A 23,444-nucleotide genomic window follows, 5' to 3' on the forward strand; every position below is an offset into this window, starting at 1 on the left:
GGTGTGGGCGCTGCTGTGCGTGTTCTCTGCTTGCACCTGTGCACCATCACACCATCACCCACCACACCCCACACAGTCCACGGAACCAAACGAGACTACCCACAACAGAACCGCCAGTGAGTGCCCGTCACAACGCGCACCCTCTCCCTTCTCTCCACCAACCCTGCGCCAGCCACGCACACGAACAACGCAACCCACCACCTCCCACTCACACACCTTGATTCGCGTTTCGCCTGTCGCTTGTTGTTGTGTGTGTTGTTGGTCTTGTTGATTCGTGTTTGGGCGATTGGTGGAAGATGCCACAAATAATCGCCCGCCGCTGCGTTTGTGCGGCAACTGCTGTTTGCTTTCTGCGTTTGCTTGTTGAAGGGCGGACTTGCTTGCTTGCTCACTTGCTTGCTTGGTTGCTTGGTTGGTTGGTTTCAATGAGACAAGAAGAACAAGAAGAAGAAGGGGAACAACACTGTGTGTGTGTGAATGCAACGCAGGCTCACAGGCCTTGCAGGCTGCGGAGGGAAGAAGAGAAGGGGAGAAGAGAAGGGGGATGGAAAAGAAGAAGAAACAGCACACACGCACATACACACACACACGCTCTCTCTTCTCTCTTCTCTCTCCTACTCCTTCTCCCTCCTCCTTCTCACAGTCACAACAGACAACCAACAGCCACAAAGGGCTGGAAGAGAAAACAAACAAGGGGAGGGGGCAACAGCCACCCAGCCAGATCGCCATGGAAGAAAGCGGCGAGGCGATGGAGGGGGAAAAGGAGAACACCGTCCATCAACACACACGCACACACATCTGTTGGGAGCCCCTTGTCTTGGGTCCTCCTTCCTTTTCTTGGCCTGAGCTTGGTTGAGGTGGCACAGCTCGCCATGGCATGGCACGCGTGGATGTGGGCATGGGTGTTGCATGTGGATGGGTTCCTCACTCTGTGTGTGAAAAGCGATTGAGGGAAACAGTGGAAGGGGTGGCAGCAGCAGAGAGGAGGAAGAAGGAGAAGAAGCAAGGGAAGGGGGTGGATGTGAGCATGCCATGCGTGAGTGGACAACAACAACACATGGGCGTGCAATGGTGATGATGTGTGCTTGGTGTTGTGCGTTGTATGTGATGGCACAAGGACACAAAGGTCAACCCCAATCACACACACAATCACACACCTCGTCCTCGATCAACGCAGCTGCCTGACATATGTACACACGCGCACGCACATCTGCAGTCACACACACACACAGTCACACACACATGGCATTGCAGAGTGAGACAACAGTGGACCATGCACACGCATGCACAGCAATGCAACCACAACCACCACAACCACCACAACCACCACAACGACAACATCTTTCCCCTCCCCATCTCCATCCCCCTTATGCACGGTCACATGGCCAGATACACAGCCGTGGTGGTGATGGTGGCCATGATGAACGCCTTCCTCCCACTTCCCCCCGAACCCCTTCCACCAAAAACACGCACAGCATTGCGTGCCCTCACCTCGTGCATCGTGTCGCTGTCGGCGTGATTGATGGCGCTGCGCACACATGTACACGCACGCACGCACACATGGCCGTGTGTGTTCCCAGTTGAGATGAGCAACGGAAGGGAGAGATATGGGCGACACGACACGACGGCCAGTCAACCCCAACCAATCCAATCCAGCATCCGCCGCCGTGTGTTGCCTGCTGCAGTCATCATCACAGTCACACAATCACAATCACACACAGAAAAGGAATGAGCCACTGATATGGGTGTCATTGTCATGTGATATTACCACCACACCATTCACGTGCATGTGTACACGCACCCCCATCCCCCAACCAACATCATCCGCCCTCCATCCCTGCCTTCCCTCTCCCTCCTTTCGCTCTGCACTCCCACGTCGCATCACCACCACCGTGTCACTTTCCCCTTTGCCCTGCTTCCCACCACTCCACACAACACAGCCCACTCACCAACCAACCGCCAACGATCATCCTCACCTGTGCTTGATGCAGCCAGCCAGCCAGCCAATGTGCCACAGCGAAGCCAGAACAAAAGGGAACCGCAATCACACGCCACGGCCACCATCGTCATCGCTGATGGAGCAGAAGAGGAGATGAAGGGGGAAGAGTGGCGGGCACCAGCCGTGTCCTTCCTTGTCCTCATCGGTGCAGCCCCAAACACGGTGAACCGTGCACAGGCACACGCACGGCCATCATCACAGCAGCACCAGCAGCACAAGCTTGCATGCCTGCCTGCGTGTATGTCTGTGAGGCACGGAGAACCAACCAGAGACGAACAACAATGAGCGGTGGTGGTGAGGACAGGAAAGGAGGGACACAAGGGACCACGCATGGGAATATGCAGCTTGTTGTGGGCGGGGTGCATCACCTACACAGAAGAACAACGAAGCAAGCACCCACCAAGCAAGCATCCAACAAGCAAGCAAGCAGGCACAAAATATCACCACTGCTGCATTACCTGTGTTGGCCGTTGTCTCGATCACGCCTCAACAGCTCCACATCACATGGGAAAGGCTGATGATGATGATGACACAGAGCAGAGGCGATTGGTTGGGAAAAGGGGGAAGGGGATTCGGTTGGGAAAACCCGCACATGTCCGCCTGCAGCCACGCACACGCACACATTGAATTGTGTGATTGATTCATGTGAGACACACGTCAGTGCAACCACCCCACAGCCAATGTCTGCTCTGGTGTGTTGGCATGCATGTGTACATGCGTGTACAAGCGTGCGTATGTGCGCGCGAATGTGTGCTACCGCCCCATCACCCCATCACCACACACACACACACACACACACACACACACACTCTCTCTCACTCACACTCACACACACAGCCCCAACGTCTCACCTTGTGCCTTCTTCCCTCGCACATTTGTGTGTGCGTGTATCGCCCTGCTCGTGTCATGAGGGCCTGGGAAGAGATCGGCCACCGTCCTGTGTAAAATCACACACATGTACACATGCGCAAGCACAAACAACAGATCAGCAAGAATGACACCACGCAGTGAGCCAGCATGGCAGAAACAAACCACATCCACCTCATTTGCCACATTCACATCACCCACATCATCACCTGTGCACGCACATGTCACATCCCCACACAAACACAACCGCCACCACCACCTCCTCCACAAGCAGCACAGCTGCACATGCAAGGGCATGCGCTGTCGACATGCACCACAAACTCTCACCACCACCAGCGTCGTCGTCATGCGAGGCAACAGCACATCGACGCACATCACATCCTGTGTGCGGTTGAAGAAAGAGGTGAGTTGTCACAGAATCAGGCTGTCAACGACAACAAAACCCATTGCCACCACCAGCAGACCCAACGACATCCAACCAACGCTTCACAAACAACCACACACTTACATGCTGATGTTCACACCCAACACATCACACACCACCCACATCACCACAACCACCACCATTCATCTCACCTCCACATCCATGGCCGCAGCCGCTGCTGTTGGTGACCAAAAACGACGAGGACGAGGAGGAGATGGACGAGAGGCAGAGGGCCAGTTCATCCACAATGCAGGCAGACATCAGCAGTTGCTGCTGTTGTTGGTGGTGGAAACGGTGGAAACGGTGAAAACAAATGGCCCCTTGCCACGCCGTGTCCTTTGCTCGCTCGCTCGGCTGCTTGGTTGGTCGGTTGGATGGAGACGGAATGCATGGCCCCGTGTCCAAATCAATCAAAAAAAGGGGGAACAAAAGACACATGAGTGGACAGAGCGGACAAGGAAAGTGGGAGGCGAAGAAGGGAACACAACATGTCAACCAACACACACACACACACATCTAAGTCGCCCCTCTCACCTTCATCACTCGTCATCGTCATCGTCGTTGGTTCCACCGCTTCATGCGCCTCCTCAACGCTGTGAAACGTGAGTGTGCACAGACACAAGATGGGAGAGAATGCAGGGGTGAGGTTGACAGCGAAGCATCATCAACCACCCGCCAGCCCCATCCAACCACCCGCATTGACACACATTCACACGCACGCACACATGTTGTCCCCACTCATCCCACCACCATGCACGCATACGCACACATTGCTCACCTCTTCATCAGAGCGACTGACATGTGCAATGTGTGCCTCACGCCAGATTGGAGCTGGTGTTGGCCGGAGTGTGATGGCGGCTGTGCAGTCGATGGCAATGGCGGCGATGATGGTGACTGAGGAGCTGAGGTGGAAGAGCGAGAAAGGAGAGCGAAATGGGGAAGGTTGATGATGATGATGGGGTAGTTCATGGCGGCTGCTTTCCCCTCCTCTGACGTGGCCCTGGTACCCATGCAACCATCACACAACGACAAGACACAACGACATCATCACACACAAGGTACAGGCATGGCATGTGAGCACAGCAGGCGTGTTCACCTCCCTGTCCCTCCTCTGCTTTACTCCACCTCACACACACACACACACATATACACACACACACACACACACACACATCTGCGACTGACTGCGTCGCTGTGATAGGATGTGCCCACCATGACCATGGATGTGTGTGTCCACAGCTGCTCCTCCCATTCCATCATGTGTGCACCGCCCATCATCCTCCAACGATCCTCAGGTAGTCGCCCCCTGCAGCCACACACACACACACACACACACACACACACACACACACATGGCATGTGAGCTGCACAGCTACGCTGCTGCACGAGATACAACAGCAGCAACACCAAACACCCTCAGCAACAACAGCAACACATGCACCATGTGCAATCCAAAGCATCCATGATGGGCCCACCTTGCCTTGCTAACATGTGGGAACACTGCATGAACACAACAGCGGCAGCTGAATCGGGGAAGTTGCAGCAGCAGCAGTCGGCATGCGAGCCCACTTCCATCAACATTGTGATGTGTGCTGGCACCTCACCACCTGTGTGTGTGCGTGGTTGCAGGGAATGTGAATGGGAATAGAACACAACAGACACAGAGCAAGCCATCACGTCAGCACAGCAGAAGAAGTGAGTGACATCACACGCACCACGTGTGTGCGTGTGTATGTGTCGGTGTGTGTCCATCATCCCCCCATCAACCCTCTTCCTTGTTCATTTCATCGCACCCCATCACCATCACAGCCCCATCACACAACCAACAACCACTCATCATCACCCACATGCCATGTGTGAGGCGAGTGCAGCTGGCACGCGTGGCAAGTATCCTCGACATTCCCTCATCCTGTTGCCTGTGCGTGTGCATCACCTGTAAGTGTGGTTGTGTGCGAGCACCAGCATGGTGAGTGAGTGGGAGGGAAGAGGGAGTATGGATATGTGCGCAGCCACACTGCTACTGCCACTGCTGGTGTTGTGCATGCAGGTGTGAAGAACAAAGGGAAGAGAGAGACAACTGAAAACAGAAGGGAGGGAACAAGACATGCTGCACCCCATCCTTCCTTCCATCCCTCTTCCTCACACCACCACCACACACCACCATCCTCTGTCACCAGCCAGCCACCACACCACACCACACCACATCACACTCACCCAGCATCCCCCACCCCCACCTCATCCATCCATCCATCCATCCAACACACATCTCCTCTCCGTTTCCCCTCTTCTTCTCGCCCTCACCTCTGCTGCTGCTGCTGCTTCTCGCCGAAAATGCAACTTGTGCTGTCGGCACCTGTTCCCAGCTGCAAACAGCCAGCCAGCTTCCGCCAGCAGCAGTGGGCGATGGGTTGGTTGGTTGGTTGGTTGGCTGGTTGGTTGGTTGGGGGATGTGTTCAGCAGCAAGTGGTGGTGGTGCATTCTCTGCTGCTGCTGCTGCATCGGCGGTGGAGGGTGTGTTGGCTGCTGCTGCTGTTGTTGTTGTTGTGATGGCCGTCAGGGAGGGCGAGAAAGAGAGGGAAAGATAAGCAGCGGCTGCAAGGTGGAGAATGTGTAGGTGTACATGCGGTTGTGTGTGAGAACGAAGAATGAGACAGCGCATTAAGCAGAGCAAAGCAGGCAGCCGCACCACACACATGTACACGTTGGTTTCGGACAACAAGGGGAGACAGGAACAGCAGAGACAGCGACCACAACCACAGCACACTGGTGCGGTGCTCATCACATCAACACGCACATGCAGTGCTGCACTCACGTTGTTCATCGCTCGCTTGCTTGTTTGTGGTGTGGTGTGTGTTGGTGCTGCTGCTTCCACAGCCGCACAAGCGTGGCTGGATGGTCATCACATGGCAGCGCCCGTCTGTTCATCCCACCAGAGCAGTGGTGATTGGTGCAGGAGGGGGTGGGGGTGACAGGTGCTGGCTCAAGGCCCTCTGTGGCGACAGCAGAAGGAAGGAGAAACAAGCGTGGAAGGTGATAGTCGTGTCGAGGGTGGGAAGGGAAGGAAGTGAGGAAACACACAAGAAAATGCGAGGTGGTGATGATGGCGTGTGGGTGGGTGGAGAAGAGAACACGCACGTCGACACACACACACACACACCTGCCATGTGTTGTCGCCACTAAACAGGTTGATCCTGGCAGACTCCAAGTGTTGACAGCAGCAAACAACACAGACAAGACACACGAGTGGGCAGATGGTGAGAGTGGTTGAATGGACACGAGAACAAGCAAGCAACGCACACACCACATCACAAACGTCCCCATACTCACTCAACAACTCCTTGTCCCAACGATACACTCCCGCACCTGCGTGCACCTGGGTGGAAAGGGACTTGAAGAACTCCTCAAACACAAACACAACGCGTCTCTGCATCATCTCCACCACCTCATCAGGGATCGACCGCAGGATCCTCGGAAGCTGAACGCAGTTGTGTGTGTGTGTGTGTGTGTGTGTGTGTGTGTGTGTGTGTGTGTGTGTGCGTGTGCGTGAGCGACGTGACATGCAAGCCATCACCAAACAGAATCCCCATCAAAAACCACATCACCCCTCACGCATCACTTCACATCCCCATGTCACCGATCTTTCACCACACCTCGAGGAGCCTGTGCTCGGGGAATGCGAATGCTGAACGTCTCCCAGTCCAGCAGGTCCTGGTAGGGCTGCAAGCGTGCAAAAAGCAAACGCCAATCCATCACATCGCAGCACCATGAGCGACGGGAGGGGTACATCCACCCAGACACACACACACACACACACACACACACACACACACACACACACACACTCACAGAATGTGATACAGATACGCACACTGAGACACACACGGCACACACAAACACGCAAACAATGTACAATCCATCCATACGCACCAGCACGTAGTGATCGACGACAATGACGGGGATGGTACCCGCAGCCATGATCTATGAGGCATGAAAGGGGGTGACAGGAGATGGAAGGTGGTGAGAGCACAAACAGGACCGAAATCGTCTGCAAAACACACACACACACACACACACACTCACTCTCTCTCTCTCTCTCACACACACAAACACACACACACACACACCTGAAGGGGTGGTACCCAAATGCTTCCACGATGAGCCCAAACTTGGTCTCCAGCGCCAGTTCCGTGTACATGTACTTGTTGAACTCTTCCTCTGCCTGCTTACACGAGGGGTCATATCCACCCTTCCCCTCACGGCCCATGCGCTCTTCGCCAAACCACCGACACGCGTACACCCACACAATGCCCCTGCGCATCCACGCACAAACGCAAGTGGTGTGTGTGTGTGTGTGTGTGAGGTGGGTCCAGACAGATACGCACACAGCACCTAAACCAGCTGACTTCGAGGCAACGCACGACACACACGGGAACGCAGTAACACATAACACATCACACGCGTATCACACCACACCTGCCGTTGTGAAGCTTGGAGAGGTGGTTGCGCATGGCATCAAGAACGAGCAGACGTGGTGGTGCCCCTGCACAACAGGGAAAGAAGACACATGTCAAGCAGCGGCACCCCGACAGGTTTGGAGTGAGATCGCAGTGGCACAAGAAGGGCGAGTGGTGGTGCATTAAGCGACACCAACCTCTCAAAACCCAGCAGCAGCAGCAGTGAACATCGAACCCCACATCACACCACGTCACAACACGCACGCATGCACACATGCACAGACCTGAAGATGACGAGGTATTTCCTGTTTGTGCGGGCGGAACGCGTCACTGCTCCGATGTGAATGAATGAATGTCACCATGGAGAAGAATGGCATGGACACATCGAGGCTATCACGGTGGTGGAATTCACTCGGGCCAACCTGATGCAGGTGGTGATGCGAACAAGGCGGCATTGGTGAAGTGTAAGCAACAGCAGTCGTAGATGGTGAGCGTAGGCACGCACAGTCATGTTCCAACACACACACACACACACACATTGTACCTTTGCAAGAATGCCGTGTTCTGCATCCCAGGGGAGACATGGTGCGTCACTGTACTCAAAACAGGATATGGTAGCGGCCCTCGTTCCAATACGCAAGTCTGCCATGCATCATCACATGTGAGCGTGTGTGCGTGTGTGTGTGTGTGTTTGGAAGGCATCCATGAGCGCAGGTCCTCTCGCACGCACGACATCAAGATCCACAAGCACCACCAGCACCACCAGCACCACCAGCACCACAGGCAACAACAAACCACCACCTCAGCTGGAGAGATTGCGCTCGATGGCTGCGCTCACGGGACGCATCGACTCAATGTTGCCAGAGTACGTGCCGTGCATGCAATCTTTCAGTCACAAGCACGCAAACACAATTATGAGGTGGTGGTGGGTGATAGTGACTGCTGTAGAAGCCCGCGCATCTGCACCGACGCGACACACAATCACACACACACACACACACACACACACACACACAGACACACACACACCTTCACACACACATACATACACACACGCCTTCACACCAGCACGACACGTCGGTGCCTGGAACGAAGAGGTAAGCCTTGGACAGGTCATCGGTGCTGTACGGCCGTCACGGATGGCGGTTCGGATGGCGCGGTCGATGGTTGGCAGAGGCGGCCTCTTCATCAGCAGTCAGAGGATACACGTACACCTGCCATAGATGCACGCACGCATGAACACGCAATCATAACACACACGGGCAGACAGAGGGTGTGAGGTCGTCATGCTTCGGTTGCACTCCATGCCACGTCGTTGCTGTTGCTGTGTTGGTGGGTCTTCACCTTGAACGATGGGCACGTGCGAAGAGCATCGACGGATACGCCGTGCGCGGTGATCGCTGACATCAGGACCGCCATTGGCAGTGCGATAGTGCAGCGGCATCTCGGGGCAGTGCGTTCTGGTAACAGTGGTGGTTGTGGTTGAGACGATGGGTGCGTTTGTTGTGTGGTGAGGCACGCGGGTGAAAGGGGATGGGAGGAGTGTTGGGAGATATCTGCAACGAACCGCTGCACACACACACACACACACACACACACACACACACACACACACACACACACACACACACACACAAAAACACATACACACACACACACACACACAAACACACGCACTGTGTCAAAGAGTTCATTCTCTTCGGCAGACATGAAGCTGTAGAGACGAAGGCATGAAGAGAGCCGCACAGAAGGATTGCAAGACCATAGCGAGTGATGAGTGGTTCAGTGTGTGCAGGTACACACCACCACCAGCAGCAGCGGCGGCGTCGGCCGCAATGCACCCGCAACAACAACACAATTCGGTGGTCGCACCTCATGTCACCATCATCCTTGTGCCGGAGCAGCGTCTCCCCTTCCTCTCTTCAGCTGAAGGCCTACTCTGTGGCCCAAACACGCACGAGGAACAGAAATCAGGACCACACATCGCAGCAAAAGATCAAACGATGGCACACGAATAGCAGACAGCAGACGCATGGCAGAATGACCACGTCGACGACCATATGCACACACACATACACATACAGTGTGCGCATACCTTTGAAAGCAGTCGCTCTGTCCCGCCATGAGCAGCACCTTGCCAATGTTACCAACATTCTGCTCCATCGACGCAACCAAGGGCATCCAGTGGATGGCAACCTGGTCGTTAACGGTAGCGAGATGGGTGTTGCAGTGAGCGAGGGAACGTGCGCAAGAGTGATGAGCCGTCATCACACGGTGGCCGAGCGTCATGAGAAACACACACACACACACACACACACACACACACACACACACACACACACACACACACACACGTCGCTCACTGTCATGATGAGACGTGGGCATGCCATCATCTTGCGCATCACGCATGTCCAGCGAGATGATGCCGCGCAAGCGGGCTGTTGTGGGGTGTGTGTGTGCGTGTGAGGAAACCACGTGTGCATGGGGCAGGTGATGAGCACCTACAGCGTGCATGCCATGTAAACTGACTTGATTGCAACCTGGGGGATGAATGATGTGTGACTGTGGTCACGACAGAGGACTGACCGATGTCAGCGCAAATGCTGTGATTGCTCGCCCCTGTACCCCTGTGGAGGTGCGTCCCACTCAAACGTGGCCTTCTGTATTGCTGGTGTCTTGGTCTCCACCACTCTCAGTTGCCGATTCCTGTCTGTTTGTTGTTTACGTGGGAGGAAGAGACGATGCAACCGTGAGAGCACACGTGCCAACGGCAGCAGCACCAGCAGCAGCAAGGCAGCAGCAGTGATAGCAGTGGTTGTGCTTTGGAAATCGGATCACCAGCGTGCACTGATACACACACACGCACAACACACACGAGCGGAGGTGTGATTGCACCCACCTCGCAGGTGGCCGTGAATGACACTGCTAGCCGCTTGCCTTGTGGTGTGCGTGTGTCAGCGGCAAGTGTTGCCAGTGCACCCTCAAGAGCGTTGTTTCTGCAGGCCACTGCCATATCCAATCATAAGAGAACAGCACATGTTCATGTCAGCCAAGCACAACAACGACGACCTGACGACGACGAAACCACCACTTTCAGCAGATCCACAGCCCCCTGCACACATCCTTGTGCCACAAGAAGAAGGAAAGAAGGGAGTCCACACCCACACCCACAACAAAACAGCAACAGCAACAACCGACAGCACTGCCACCACAAACAGGACACCGCGTCCCACGTTCACGTACTTGGTTGCCTGACGCATGGAGCGAACGAATAGCGCCCAAGAAGAAGAAGAACAAGAACAAGAAGTCGAGGAAGGAGCAGTGGGCATGATGTGTGTTGGCTCACCTGGGCATCGTTGACGTGACGCCTGTTTTGTGTGTGTGTGTGTGTGTGTGTGTGTGTGTGTGTGTGTGTGTGTGCATGTGTGTGTGTGTGTGCATGTGTGTCAGAGACCTTTCTTCCACATTGGTCTGGTTGGCTGTTGGTGACTGGGTAGCGATCACCAACAATCCCCTCTTCCCCTCTCCCACATCTCTCTTCTCCCCCATGCTGCTGTTGTGGTGACTGCCACATCACCCCCTCCTTCCTTCCTTGTCTTGCCTTGCCTCGCTGTGTGCACTGCACCAAAGAGAAGAAGAAGAAGCGAGTGCAAGCGAGTTTGGGCTGCCACATCTCCACAGTCGTGTCATCGACTGATTTCAGCTTTCCCGGTCTTCTTCTGCACAAACACGCACAACAGCCGTTTGTCGTGGCTGGTTGCGCGCAATGCACACACACACACACACACACACACACACACACACACGCACACACGCTGCATTCGCTGCGACGAAAGGAAAGGATGTATGGGGAGGTGCGGTTTGGTCACACTCAGCCACAACAACAACCACAACAACAGCAGCAGGGAGCAGCAGGGAGCAGGGGGATATTGATGATGATGACAATGACACATGCAATCCATCAATCAATCAATCAAGCAGACGAGCAAGCAGGCAAGCGAGCAAGCAAGCCAAACAAAGGGACATGTGTTCATTCACTCCGCTTGGACGAGCGACACGCCCACCACGTGGTGCGTGCGTGTGTGTTGTACTCACTGCTCTGCCCTCCTTTACACGGTTCCTCCCTGCCTCGCAGTCCTCTCTCCCTTTCTTTCCTTTGCACACCCCTTGCTTGACCTGCTCTCTGCACACCCTCTCTTCTCCACTCCCCCCCCCTCACTCACACGTCTCAAGTCACCTCCCTCTCACCCCCTCCCCCTTTGCCTTTGGCTGCAACGCTGTGCGTCTTCATCTTCACCACCACCATCTGTGTTGCAGGCTGACGATGATGGTGGCTTGAATGACAGCACCGTGTCCTTGAGCGGGTGCCATCACCGTGTGCCACGACAACAAGAGGCACTACCTTTTCTCTCGCTCTGTCTTGGTATGTGCATGGCTGATGGGGTGGGGGGTGTTGCCTGGGATTTCCACTCCACTGCACTGCACCTCAATCTCAATGTGCTGTGTGACGCGACATGCACACCACAGTTTGCACGCCTCCTTCCCCCACTTATCCCCTCAGCACGCCCTTGTTCTTGTCAGCCACACCCCACATCTCCCACACACTCTCTCTCTCCCCCTTGCCCCTGTCACGATGTGTGCTTGCTTCAGCAGGCCGCTGACATTGTCATCACCGCTGTCAGACTGTGGTCGGTGCCATGCACGGGCATGGAGACAGTGAGCCAGCTCGTGGTCTCCAGCGTGGTGGCTGGAATGTGCACTGAGGTGAAGGATCCCACCACCACACTTCCGCTTCCATGCCGCCATGGCTGACACCACTGGCACTGCTGGTTGACACGCACCAGCAGGCATCGCTCCCAGCGCCACACAAGAGGTGTGTGTGGGTGTGCGTGTGTGTGTGTGTGTGTGTGTGTGTGTGTGTGTGTGTGTGTGTGTGTGTGTGTGTGTGTGTGTGTGTGTGTGAGTGAACATGTGTGAACATGTCGCTTCGTCGCTTCTCTCCTTTCTCCACTTTCGCCTTGCCAAGCCTCACCGCTGCCCCTTGTCGTCCTGCCGCGTTCAGGCTGTTGAGGCGCTGCTCGCTGTGATCCAGGGTGCCCGGCTCCCGCGAATCGCCCAACACCAGCGCGACCGAGAACTGCATCTCCGCCTTTGTCAAGATTGCACGCAACCCAGCACACGGCCTCTCAAAGGTGTGTGTGTGTGTGTGTGTGTGTGTGTGTGCGTGTGTGTGTGTGTGTGTGTGTGTGTGTGTGCGCGCGCGTTGCTACACTCCTTCTTCGCCGTCCTTTTTGCTTTGGTTGTTTGCTCTTGTTGTCACGTTTTCGTCGCTTATTCTTGACCTCCTCATCCACCCATCTACTACCAACCCTTGCACAGACGAGATGCTGACGCATCTGCTTGACTGGCTGCCCATTACAGAAGACGACGATGAAGCAAAGTGCATCTACACATACCTCGTCGAGCTCTTTTAAGCGTGAGTGCTACCACTGTGTTTTGTGAGTGTGTGTGTGTGTGTGTGTCTATGTGTGTGTGCATGGCCTGGTCGTGCTGCATGTGTCGGTGGTGTGCTCTGTCGCCTGTCGTTCTTGTTCCCGACTGACTCTCCCGTCCCCCTCCTCATTGCTTCCTGTACCTCCCTCTCCTTCCTTTTGTTGTTGCTTCTGTAGGCAAGATCCACGCGTGACCGCGCCTGAGAGCCCGGTGAAGATTGTGCGTGCATTTGTTTGTGCAGGTGGTTGGCACCCCCGCGGCCGCCGTCGACGAGCCCCACTGCCAGGGCATGTACACAGCCTCATGGTGCGTGGGTTGTGTTGTGTGTGATTTATGTGATGTGTGTGTGTGTGTTTGCTGCCTCGAAGATGCGCGATTGTCGTGTACTTCGTGTACTTTCCCATCCTCTTCCTCCCTCTTCCTCCCTCCTCCTCTTTCCTCTCCTCATTCTCACGCCCTCGTGTCGTTTCCTCTCGTAGAACATGCAGGATTCGCCTGCCCACGGTGTGTTGGGGCAGTTGATGCAGGATCCCGAGGCGCACGCCCGCGTGCAGCGCGCTGTTGAGGCGCTTGGCTCGTCCACATAGTCGCCATGTTGTGATGTGTCGTGTCAACTTGTGCACCAGTTGAACGAATGGCTGAATGTCTGTCGGTTCCTCTGTCGCATTCCTCTTGTTTCCGTTTCTTGCTCTCTTCCCTCTTCTTCTCTTCTCTTCTTCTGTTCTGTTCTTCCCTTCCTTCACTCTCCCTCTCGCCTGCCTGCTTGCTTGCTTGCTTATGTCACGCCCTTCTTGTGCTTGCCTGTTCTTTTCATTGTATGGCGCTGTGTACGGCTGAACACGTTCTTGGTGTGTTTGGTGGATGTGTGCTGCTGCTGCTGCTGTGCGTATTTGATTCTGGCTTGTGACTGGAGGGTGTTGTTTGATGTGCAGAGGGGCTGGCTGTTGTTTGGTTGGCTTGGCTTCATGTTGCGTTTGGGCACTGTGTGTGTGTGGATGTGTGTTGGGAGCGTTGTTTGTGGGTTGTGTGGCGGACCTGTTCTTTCCTCAGTAAATGGCTCGATGACGATGATGAGATCCGTTGACGGTGATGATGGTGGAGCGGCGGTGATGTTTGTGGTGTTGATGTGGCTCCAGACATTGGTGTGTTGTACCGACCAGGCAAGGCCAAGCCAGGAAGGAGCGGCTGTTGTTCCTTTTGGCGACAAAGCGAGTCGGGTAGTTGTTGCCGGCTGGCTGGAGGCACTTTATCCTGTGTGTTTGTTGTGTTCCTGTCGACAACGAGGGCTCGAATGAGATTGTTGACGAACATCTTCCACGGAAGCGCTGCTGTGCGGATAACCTCTGTAAGGTTTTGCGAATCGTCCAATGGCTGAGTCGCAAAACAACAACACACAAACAAAACAAACAAAGAAGAAGGAAAACAAACGAAGCAGCGCGTTAAGTTGTCGTCCTCCATTTTGTCGTCTTCTTCCAGAGCACGTCACAACAAGCCACAAGGAGAAAAGACGACGCGCTGTCGCCATGTCCGGCGGAGAGAAGAGAGCGAGGGAGGAGGTGGAGGCGTTGCTGGCGCAGACGAAGCTGACGGATCGAGTGAAGAATAAGATCAGGGCCATCGCCAACAACACGTGTGGGGACAATGTGGGGTGAGTGCAAAAGCAACCAAAACGACGTGTTGCAACATGCATGCCTGCATTGGACACAAGGCCACTTCTTGTGGTTGTGCTTGTGCTTATTCTTCCCCCCCCCCTCTCTCTCTCTGCTTGGCTTGTCCTTGTGTTGCAATGAGCTTGGTGTGGCTTGCTGTTGGGTGTTCACGTGTGCGTGTCCTGTCCCCTCGCACCACCTGGACACATCAACAGAGAGTGTGTGTGCGTGTGTGTTTGTGGCAGGTTGTGACTGGCACCCTCATGGTTTTGCTCTGTGTATCCTCAGTCTTCTTGCTCATTTCATGACACACACCATTTGAAATTACAGCTTGAATAATGATGGCCTCGGCGTCATTGGGGCGCGTGCGGTGGCCAAGGCGCTCAAGGACAACACCTGCCTCAAAACGCTCTTGTGCGTGGTGATGATGAATCTGCATCGTGTGACATGCATGGTTGATTGGGATGGCGGTGTTGCATGTTGCACCCCTTTCTCCTCCCCTGCTTGCGCATGTTTGGACGTGTGTTCACCGTCGCTCCCTGCGGTTCTTGTGTGTCTGCACAGCCTGCACAACAATTCCATCGGCGATGAGGGCGCCGTGGCGTTGGCGGAGATGCTGAAGCACAACACGGCCCTCGAAGAACTCAAGTGAGTGTGGACACGCACACACACACACACATGTATGCTGCGTCACTGCCGTTGCACCTTATCACGTGCACATGTGTGGCTGATGGGGTGGGGTTCAACGACTGTGTTGCCACCCACAACAATCATCATCACGCACTCACTCACTCTTCCTCATCCATGTGGCATCATCGCCCTTCGTGGCATTATACCATCTGGACAGCCTGCAAAGCAACTCCATCGGCGATGAGGGCGCTGTGGTGTTGGCGGAGATGCTGAAGCACAACACGGCCCTCGAACAGCTCTTGTGAGTTTGAACACACACGCATGCACGAAGGCACCCGCTTTGAGCATGTGTGCATGTGGTTGTGCACGTCTGCAGCAGGCGCGCTGGCTGTTTGCCACCCCATGTGCTCGCCGCCCCCATCCCTCCTGCTCACCACCGCGTATGCTGTCACTGACCTCCCACTCCTCACTCCTCTCTCTTGTGTGTACACAGCCTGATGAGCAACCGCATCGGTCCTGAGGGCGCTGCGGCGTTGGCGGAGATGCTGAAGCACAACACGACCCTCGAAGAACTCTAGTGAGTGTGCACACGCACACACACACATGTATGCTGCGTCACTGCCGTTGCACCTTATCACGTGCACATGTGCCCATGTGTGGATTGATGACTGTGTTGTCACCCACAGCAATCATCATCACGCACGCACTCACTCTTCCTCATCCATGTGGCATCATCCCCCTGTGTGGCATTATACCATCTTGACAGCCTGAGTGAGAACTCCATCGGTCCTGAGGGCGCTGTGGCGTTGGTGGAGATGCTGAAGCACAACACGACCCTCACATGGCTCGGGTGAGTGTGTACACGCACACATGCACACATGTATGCTGCGTCACTGTCGTTGCACCTTATTACGTGCACATGTGCCCATGTGTGGATTGATGACTGTGTTGCCACCCACATCAATCATCACGCTCTTCCTCACCCATGTGGCATCATCCCTCTGCCTGGCACCATACCGTCTTGACAGCCTGGAACGCAACCGCGTCGGCGATGAGGGCGCTGTGGCGTTGGCGAAGGTGCTGAAGCACAACACGACCCTCGAAATACTCATGTGAGTGGAAGCTCCTCTTTGCAATGTGTGTCTTCAGGCGCTTCTTCTGCAGTACACATGTGCAGATCGAGGCACCGCAAGCCGCCCACGATGTCTGTGCGACATGCTTGTCCAACCAACAAATGCTTCCATCCTTCACCTGTGCCACAAGTGCTGCCACGTCTTGTGCAATTTGCATTTTCCCCCTTCTCCCTTTGCTTCCGCCATTGTGACTTCAATGTCGTAGGACCTGATGTGCGAGCGAGTACACGTGCACGTGATCCATCTGCAACCCACTTTCATCCATGACCCGTGTTGCTTGCCCACCCGTTCCCCCTGCTCTTCCAACATGCATTTCTTGCCACTTGCAGCTTGGATAACAACTCCATCACCCCGGTTGGCGGTGCGGCGCTGGGTGCCGCACTGGACGAAAACCGCACGCTGTCTCGGCTTGAGTACGTCAATTGCGTTGCGCCTGCCTCATGAACGCCTGTGTCCTGTTGTGGATTTGTGTGACCAATCGCCACTCTTTTGAGTGCACGCCACACTGCAGATCGAGGCACCGCAAGCCGCCCACGATGTCTGTGCGACCATGCTGTCCAACCAACAAATGCTTCCATCCTTCACCTGTGCCACAAGTGGTGCCACGTCTGTGCAATTTGCATTTTCCCCCTTCTCCCTTTGCTTCCGCCATTGTGACTTCAAATGTCGTAGGACCTGATGTGCGAGCGAGTACACGTGCACGTGATCCATCTGCAACCCACTTTCATCCATGACCCGTGTTGCTTGCCCACCCGTTCCCCCTGCTCTTCCAACATGCATTTCTTGCCACTTGCAGCTTGGATAACAACTCCATCACCCCGGTTGGCGGTGCGGCGCTGGGTGCCGCACTGGACGAAAACCGCACGCTGTCTCGGCTTGAGTACGTCAATTGCGTTGCGCCTGCCTCATGAACGCCTGTGTCCTGTTGTGGATTTGTGTGACCAATCGCCACTCTTTTGAGTGCACGCCACACTGTGTGTGTTCCTCTCTGCTTGCTTGCATTTCTCCACAACCCTAACCACCAACCCTCCTGACCCACACACCACACTTGCTGCTTGTTCCCAACCACACGCTACCACCACATGTCCTCGTTCAGCATCGAGGAGAACTCCACCGCCACCGCCCGCGCCTTTGGTGCCGCGCTGCCCGTCGACCGAGAACTCAACACAGACTGGTCAGTCAACGCGTGCTTCCACTCTAGTCGTTCGCTCCTTGCCTTCTCTCGACCCTTCTCCTCACACACACACACACGCTGCATGATGCTTGCGTTTAATTTTGCGTGAGATCACAGGGGTGATGACCGTGAGGGCAACGCCGCCTTCGATGAAGCACGCAAGGAGAAGAAACGACGACACCATGAGCAACTGTTTGCCGCCTGCAGGGATGGCGACGCTCCAGCTGTCACGTCCCTCATCGAACAGGACAATGCAGATGTCAACCAACATAATGAACAGGTATGTGCATTGTGTGTGTTGTGCTTGTATGTGACGGCGCTCGCTCATGGTTGCACCGGCCGTGTGTTCGTTTCCAACAGATCCTCACCACACGTGCCATGCCCCTTGCTTGCCCCACCCAATAACAGGGCGACACGCCGCTGCACGTTGCCTGCAGGCACAACCAGCCCGCCGTCGTGGAGCTACTCCTGAAGAAGGGCGCAGACACTGCCGTCAAGAACAAGAAGGTGTGCTTCGCGTCGTGTTGCTGTTTCTGAAGACGTGACACAACTGCTTCTTTGCTTTGCGCTGTGCCCCCCCCCTCTCCCTGCTTCCCTCCTTCCTCAACTCATGCGTTTTACCTTTCCAACACACGCAGGGAGAGACGCCCTATGATGTGGCACAAGCCAGCGGTCATACTGCCATCACCAGCATCCAAGGGCTGAAGTCAGGCGGCAAACCCCAGCAACAACCACAGCAACAACAGCAGCCAAAACAAGAGCCACCTGCGCCCACTCCTGCCGCCGGACCGAAGCAAGAAGAACAAGCAGCGCAAGACGTGAGTTATCAGAAGAGTGCTTGCCAGCAACGCACAAGCAAATGCATCACGTCACCCATACCATTCCTTCATCACGCTCTCCCTGGTCTCGTATCAAGCATAATCATGATGTCTCACACAACCATCACCACCGCCGCGACCAGCACCACCATCAGCAGCAGCCCGAACAGGCGCGCAGGGAGCGTCTCCAGCAGCGCATGCGGGAGGTCATAGCACGCTTCAACGCGACCATGGCGGGCAGGGCCAAACTCATCTTCATTGGTCAGGGGCGCGCCGGCAAGACTTCCACGTTCCACTCACTCATGGGTCACACCTTCAACAAGCATGAGCACTCCACGCATGGCGCCGCCTCAACCGACCTCGCCGTCATTGTCGAATCAATGGACGTTCACGACTGGCAGGTGTGTGAGTGAAGCTGATGCGAGCATGTGATGTGTGCGACGCATGGGTGTGAAGAGAGGTGGTGGTTGACACGATCATCCCCTCACACACACACACACACACACACACACACTGCAGGAGCTGGATGCGGAGATCTCGGAGCTGATGCGCAGTCTCTGCGGCACGGCGCTGGCGCAGGAATCTGGCGTGGACTTGCAGATGAAGCAGGCGATGATGAAGGCGAAGGCGAACTTTGAGAGCCGCATCGCCCAACACCATCAGCAACAGCGGCAGCAGGAATCTGATAAAACACCGAAAGCAGCGGCTGCCAAGCTGAAGCAAGGACAGTCACAGCAGTCAATGGAGACGCGGTCACGGCCATCATCCCGCACGTCGCCAGCGACTGTCCCAAAGCCCAGCAAGACGCCTCACATGTGTGCGTCTGCACCCAAGAAGCAGACCACCCTAAACCCTTCCAGCCAAAGTGATGCTGCTGCGCGTGACAACAGCACCACTGCCACAACCGGCATGTCTGCGGAGGAAATGGAGAAAGCGATCAAAGAGTTCAACGTGGACGCCGTCATGGGCGAGGGCAAAGCGCGCGTCACGTTCAAGGTGTTTGACCTGGGCGGCCAGTCCACCTTCTACATCTTCCACCCTTTCTTCCTCACCAAGTGAGCCACTGTGTGTGTGTGTGTGTGTGTGTGTGTGTGTGTGTGTGTGTGTTGGCCTCCTCACTCACTCACCCCAATATATTCCAACCCCCCCCCCCACCACACATACAACCCACACCAGGTACGCGGTGTACCTGCTGGTGTTCTCCATGGAGGACCTGTTGCACGAAGACGAGAGCCATCGGGCAGAGGCGTGGGAATTTATGGAGCACTGGCTCTCCTCCCTCCACCTCCACGCCAAGGGCGCACCCGTCCTCATCGTGGGCACCTTCGCTGACAAGATCAACGAGAGGAAGCAGCACGAGAACATCTCACGCGACATCTACAGCCGCCTGCGCCACAACCCCGCTTTCCCTGGCGTCATCCACAACGACAAGCATGGCCTGTGGTTCTGGCCTGTCGACAACACCAAGTCCATCAATGACCCCATCATCCAGGACCTGCGCCAGACCATCTCCTCCACAGCACTGGCGCAGGAGTACGTGAGCCAGGAGGTGGCGGTGCCGTACCTCCACCTCTACGACAAGCTCAACGCCATCGCCCGCGACGAGCAACGGCCACTGCTCACGTTTGATGAGGTGGTGCAGATTGCGCGCACGTGTGGGCTGCGCACACGTGAGGAGACGAAGGCCTGCCTCCAATTCCTCCACCTGTACTCGATGGTGCTGTACTACGACCACGTGCCAGGCATGGAGGATTTCGTGATCCTGAGCCCGCAGTGGGCGGTGGATACAATGACCCGCGTCATCCGTAACTTTGACCTGCACCACGACGTGCGTGATGGTGCGGCGAGGGCCGTTGGCGCGCAGCTGTGGGACGACCTCGTTGACCGCGGCATCCTGCACCGCCGTCTACTTGATGTGCTGTGGAGGGACTTGGAAGGTGGCATGGTTGAGCCCTTTCTCCAACTCATGATGGAGTACGGGTTGTGTATCCAGTACACAGCGCCAATGGTGCTGCTGTCCAGCCACCAACAGCAGCAACACCACCAGTACCTCGTCCCAGCCATCCTGCCGATGACGCTGGAGGATGAACAGGCGTCCTCGTCGGTCACGCTGAGCACGGCAGCAGCACAGCAGGCCAATCCATACGCTGGATATGAAGAGAAGACAGCCTACGTCGCCTTCAGCCTGAGAGAGTTCAAGAGGGGTGTAAGCGCCAAGATTGCAGACACGCAGCAAGCCTCTTTCCTGCCAGAGGGCCTGTTCCCGATGGTTCTGGCACGCGTGATGGCACACATGCAACACGGTGCAACGGAACCGCCCATGTTGAGCCGCACAGACGCCGTGATCTTCATGGATGCTGCTGAGATCGAGATGCAGCTCGTGCCGGCTGTTGGCGGCATCAAGATCAAGGTCATGACTGCACGTCCTCGCACGCTGCTGCACATGCTGTACGACACCATCACAACAGCTGTCACGCAGCGCTACCCCGAGCTCAAGGCCACGTTGCTGCTGCCATTCAGTGACACGAGACTGCTGTTCTTCGAGGACGTGCACACCCACCACATGACCCCTTACCCTAAAGGGCTTGAGAGCCTAAGGAGCACGGCAGCAGCACAGCAGCTCAATCCATACGCTGGATATGAAGAGAAGACAGCCTACGTCGCCTTCAGCCTGAGAGAGTTCAAGAGGGGTGTAAGCGCCAAGATTGCAGACACGCAGCAAGCCTCTTTCCTACCAGAGGGCCTGTTCCCGATGGTTCTGGCACGCGTGATGGCACACATGCAACACGGTGCAACGGAACCGCCCATGTTGAGCCGCACAGACGCCGTGATCTTCATGGATGCTGCTGAGATCGAGATGCAGCTCGTGCCGGCTGTTGGCGGCATCAAGATCAAGGTCATGACTGCACGTCCTCGCACGCTGCTGCACATGCTGTACGACACCATCACAACAGCTGTCACGCAGCGCTACCCCGAGCTCAAGGCCACGTTGCTGCTGCCATTCAGTGACACGAGACTGCTGTTCTTCGAGGACGTGCACACCCACCACATGAACAAGAAAGCGCTTCGCGTTGGCCGCTCACAGCTGCTGTCACCAGGAGATCTGGTCGCCAAATATGGACCACTCTTGCCAGTTATGGGTCAGCAGGACAAATACGATGCCTTCATCAGCTACAGGTGGGAATGTGTGAATGTGTGTGTGTGCATGTGTGTACATTGCGAACTGGGTGTCTTTCCTTCCCTCTCTCTCTCTCTCTCTTCCTTTCTCATCCCGGCATTCACCACCACGTCACAGGCAACGCGGCAACCGGGGTTTGGTGATGACCCTTCACCCAAGGTTGGAACAGCACGGACTGGTGACCTTTGTGGACACCAACAACTTGGAGACAGGCGTCAACTTCAAGCATGCGTGCATGACAGCCCTGCACAACAGTGCTGTCGCCTGCCCCGTCGTCTCTGTCGGTGCCATCCATCAGATGCGCTCGCTCGGCCACAGTGACACGTGCGATAACGTGCTGTTGGAGTGGATGGCCATGCTGGAGTTGCAGCAGCTTGCTCGCCAGCACCAGGACCAGATCCGCCTTCGCCGCATCGTCCCGCTCTTCGTTGGCAGTGGCTGGCACGACAGCAACCACCATGTTATGAGCGCGGCGGAAGTGAGCGAGTACGACTCGTTTGACCGCCTGAAGCGGCTGGCAACGAAGCTGCCGGATGTTGTGAGCAAGAACACGACGTCAGCGCTGGACCAGTACTTTTCACAGGTGCTGCGCCTGCCACCCCCACAGCAGCACAAGAGCGTGCGTGAAGTGGTGCTGTCGCTATTTGACGTTGATGCGGTGATTGCGGTGGATGCCGGCGTGGACCGCACGTCGCAGCTGCGCGAAATTGCAGAAAAGGTGCGCCAGGTTGTCGTCTCTGCCAGGAGCGAGGAGCAAGCAGCTCAGGAGCCAGCAGCTGCACGTCGTTCCACGCAGGTATGGTTTTGTGTGTCTGCAGATATGCAAGCGTGCGCTTCTCTCTTCCACTTGGCACGCGTGCTATGTCTCACTCAACCCCTCTTTCCCATCTGTCCTGCAGTCATCTTCCTCGGTCTCCACCGCTACCACTCCTGTTACACCACCACCTGCCTCCTCATCGTCCTCCTCATCTTCGCCATTTGATCCCGAGTTACTTGAATGGCTCAATCGCCACTCGCTGCTGCCGCACGTCGAGTCCGCCCTGGTTGAGCACGCTATCGACGATCTTCACGTGCTGGTGGCGCTCGTTCAAATGGGGGAGCTGACCATGCAGATCCTCAAGGCATCTGGTGTGCCAATGGGTGCTGCCTTCAAGCTGATTCGGGAGGCAAAGAAGTGCGACGTGGACAGTTCTGTGTAGTGTGACGGGTTATCGGCCCTGTTACCTCCTGTTCTGCGCTGAGTTATTTCTGTTCTCTTCCGTCTTTACCTTGTATGCCTTTCATCGATTCCATACGCCCGACTGTCGTAGACCACCGCTTGCACCGCTTCTGTCCCCTGTTTCTCCTCCTCTCACTCCTTGCCGACGTGGCGCCAAGGCGTGCTTCTTGTTGCTCTGCACCTTCCGTGCTTTCGTTGCCCTCCTGTGTCATGTCCCCACTTTTTACTTCACCTTTGTTCCACATACATCCTCCTTCAGTTCAGAATCCACATACGCATCACCCACCTCACATGGGTTCCCATCCACACCACAGCCTGCTTGTCATCACGTTCCACGTCAACCATCCATTTCACACCACACACAAGTATGAACGCGTCAACTGACTTTGATGTGAATGTGTATTGG

General features: G+C 55.7%; 6 protein-coding genes across 6 annotated transcripts; 2 read left to right on the top strand and 4 right to left on the bottom strand.

Moving 5' to 3' along the window:
• Positions 1 to 581: 581 nt before the first annotated feature.
• Positions 582 to 2,885, bottom strand: PTSG_13101 (uncharacterized protein). Its single transcript, XM_004988138.1, has 6 exons — positions 2,851 to 2,885; positions 2,458 to 2,599; positions 1,977 to 2,243; positions 1,492 to 1,679; positions 1,158 to 1,210; positions 582 to 929 (listed from the first exon to the last, which is right to left on the bottom strand). The coding sequence occupies exons 4-6, from the start codon at positions 1,538 to 1,540 to the stop codon at positions 615 to 617; spliced, it is 417 nt and encodes a 138-aa protein (XP_004988195.1). The 5' UTR covers positions 1,541 to 1,679; positions 1,977 to 2,243; positions 2,458 to 2,599; positions 2,851 to 2,885; the 3' UTR covers positions 582 to 614.
• Positions 2,886 to 3,183: 298 nt separating this feature from the next.
• PTSG_13102 (uncharacterized protein) lies at positions 3,184 to 5,183 on the bottom strand. Its single transcript, XM_004988139.1, has 6 exons — positions 5,138 to 5,183; positions 4,766 to 4,897; positions 4,461 to 4,596; positions 4,069 to 4,192; positions 3,443 to 3,644; positions 3,184 to 3,247 (listed from the first exon to the last, which is right to left on the bottom strand). Exons 3-5 carry the CDS (start codon positions 4,540 to 4,542, stop codon positions 3,551 to 3,553), a joined length of 300 nt encoding a protein of 99 aa, XP_004988196.1. The 5' UTR covers positions 4,543 to 4,596; positions 4,766 to 4,897; positions 5,138 to 5,183; the 3' UTR covers positions 3,184 to 3,247; positions 3,443 to 3,550.
• A 507-nt stretch (positions 5,184 to 5,690) lies between these two features.
• On the bottom strand, positions 5,691 to 8,393 carry PTSG_10821 (uncharacterized protein; the record flags this gene model as incomplete). The annotated part of the gene is made up of 10 exons (XM_004988140.1): positions 5,691 to 5,882; positions 6,103 to 6,280; positions 6,448 to 6,481; positions 6,654 to 6,765; positions 6,941 to 7,007; positions 7,218 to 7,268; positions 7,444 to 7,600; positions 7,764 to 7,830; positions 8,029 to 8,166; positions 8,289 to 8,393. 9 exons carry the CDS (start codon positions 8,391 to 8,393, stop codon positions 6,271 to 6,273), a joined length of 741 nt encoding a protein of 246 aa, XP_004988197.1. The 3' UTR covers positions 5,691 to 5,882; positions 6,103 to 6,270.
• Positions 8,394 to 8,546: 153 nt separating this feature from the next.
• On the bottom strand, positions 8,547 to 10,146 carry PTSG_10822 (uncharacterized protein; the record flags this gene model as incomplete). Its single annotated transcript, XM_004988141.1, has 6 exons — positions 8,547 to 8,629; positions 8,810 to 8,927; positions 9,089 to 9,204; positions 9,418 to 9,458; positions 9,840 to 9,940; positions 10,099 to 10,146. 6 exons carry the CDS (start codon positions 10,144 to 10,146, stop codon positions 8,547 to 8,549), a joined length of 507 nt encoding a protein of 168 aa, XP_004988198.1.
• Positions 10,147 to 11,527: 1,381 nt separating this feature from the next.
• Positions 11,528 to 13,824, top strand: PTSG_10823 (uncharacterized protein; the record flags this gene model as incomplete). The annotated part of the gene is made up of 7 exons (XM_004988142.1): positions 11,528 to 11,814; positions 12,062 to 12,167; positions 12,398 to 12,617; positions 12,837 to 12,936; positions 13,129 to 13,184; positions 13,414 to 13,543; positions 13,717 to 13,824. Exons 3-7 carry the CDS (start codon positions 12,541 to 12,543, stop codon positions 13,822 to 13,824), a joined length of 471 nt encoding a protein of 156 aa, XP_004988199.1. The 5' UTR covers positions 11,528 to 11,814; positions 12,062 to 12,167; positions 12,398 to 12,540.
• A 936-nt stretch (positions 13,825 to 14,760) lies between these two features.
• Positions 14,761 to 23,292, top strand: PTSG_13103 (uncharacterized protein; the record flags this gene model as incomplete). Its single annotated transcript, XM_004988143.1, has 16 exons — positions 14,761 to 14,885; positions 15,217 to 15,300; positions 15,734 to 15,817; positions 16,283 to 16,366; positions 16,545 to 16,628; positions 16,979 to 17,062; positions 17,746 to 17,823; positions 17,941 to 18,103; positions 18,232 to 18,330; positions 18,462 to 18,641; positions 18,803 to 19,042; positions 19,161 to 19,696; positions 19,818 to 21,189; positions 21,673 to 21,818; positions 21,937 to 22,615; positions 22,719 to 23,292. 16 exons carry the CDS (start codon positions 14,761 to 14,763, stop codon positions 23,016 to 23,018), a joined length of 4,338 nt encoding a protein of 1,445 aa, XP_004988200.1. The 3' UTR covers positions 23,019 to 23,292.
• Positions 23,293 to 23,444: the final 152 nt, after the last annotated feature.

The sequence above is a fragment of the Salpingoeca rosetta genome (assembly GCF_000188695.1).
Source record: "Salpingoeca rosetta unplaced genomic scaffold supercont1.37, whole genome shotgun sequence".
Classification (NCBI taxonomy): domain Eukaryota; class Choanoflagellata; order Craspedida; family Salpingoecidae; genus Salpingoeca; species Salpingoeca rosetta.

Excerpts from the sequence above, each read along its gene's own strand:
- PTSG_13102 (XM_004988139.1), bottom strand. The coding sequence starts at position 4,542 with ATGGGAGGAGCAGCTGTGGACACACACATCCATGGTCATGGTGGGCAC. Across the intron at positions 4,193-4,460 it reads ACGCAGTCAGTCGCAGATGT|CTCCTCAGTCACCATCATCG; the intron begins GTGTGTGTGTGT and ends CTTCCACCTCAG. Across the intron at positions 3,645-4,068 it reads TCAGTCGCTCTGATGAAGAG|CCGAGCGAGCGAGCAAAGGA; the intron begins GTGAGCAATGTG and ends CCAACCAAGCAG.
- PTSG_13101 (XM_004988138.1), bottom strand. The coding sequence starts at position 1,540 with ATGTGTGCGCAGCGCCATCAATCACGCCGACAGCGACACGATGCACGA. Across the intron at positions 1,211-1,491 it reads ACAGCGACACGATGCACGAG|ATGTGCGTGCGCGTGTGTAC; the intron begins GTGAGGGCACGC and ends GTGTGACTGCAG. Across the intron at positions 930-1,157 it reads CTGCGTTGATCGAGGACGAG|AGTGAGGAACCCATCCACAT; the intron begins GTGTGTGATTGT and ends TTTCACACACAG.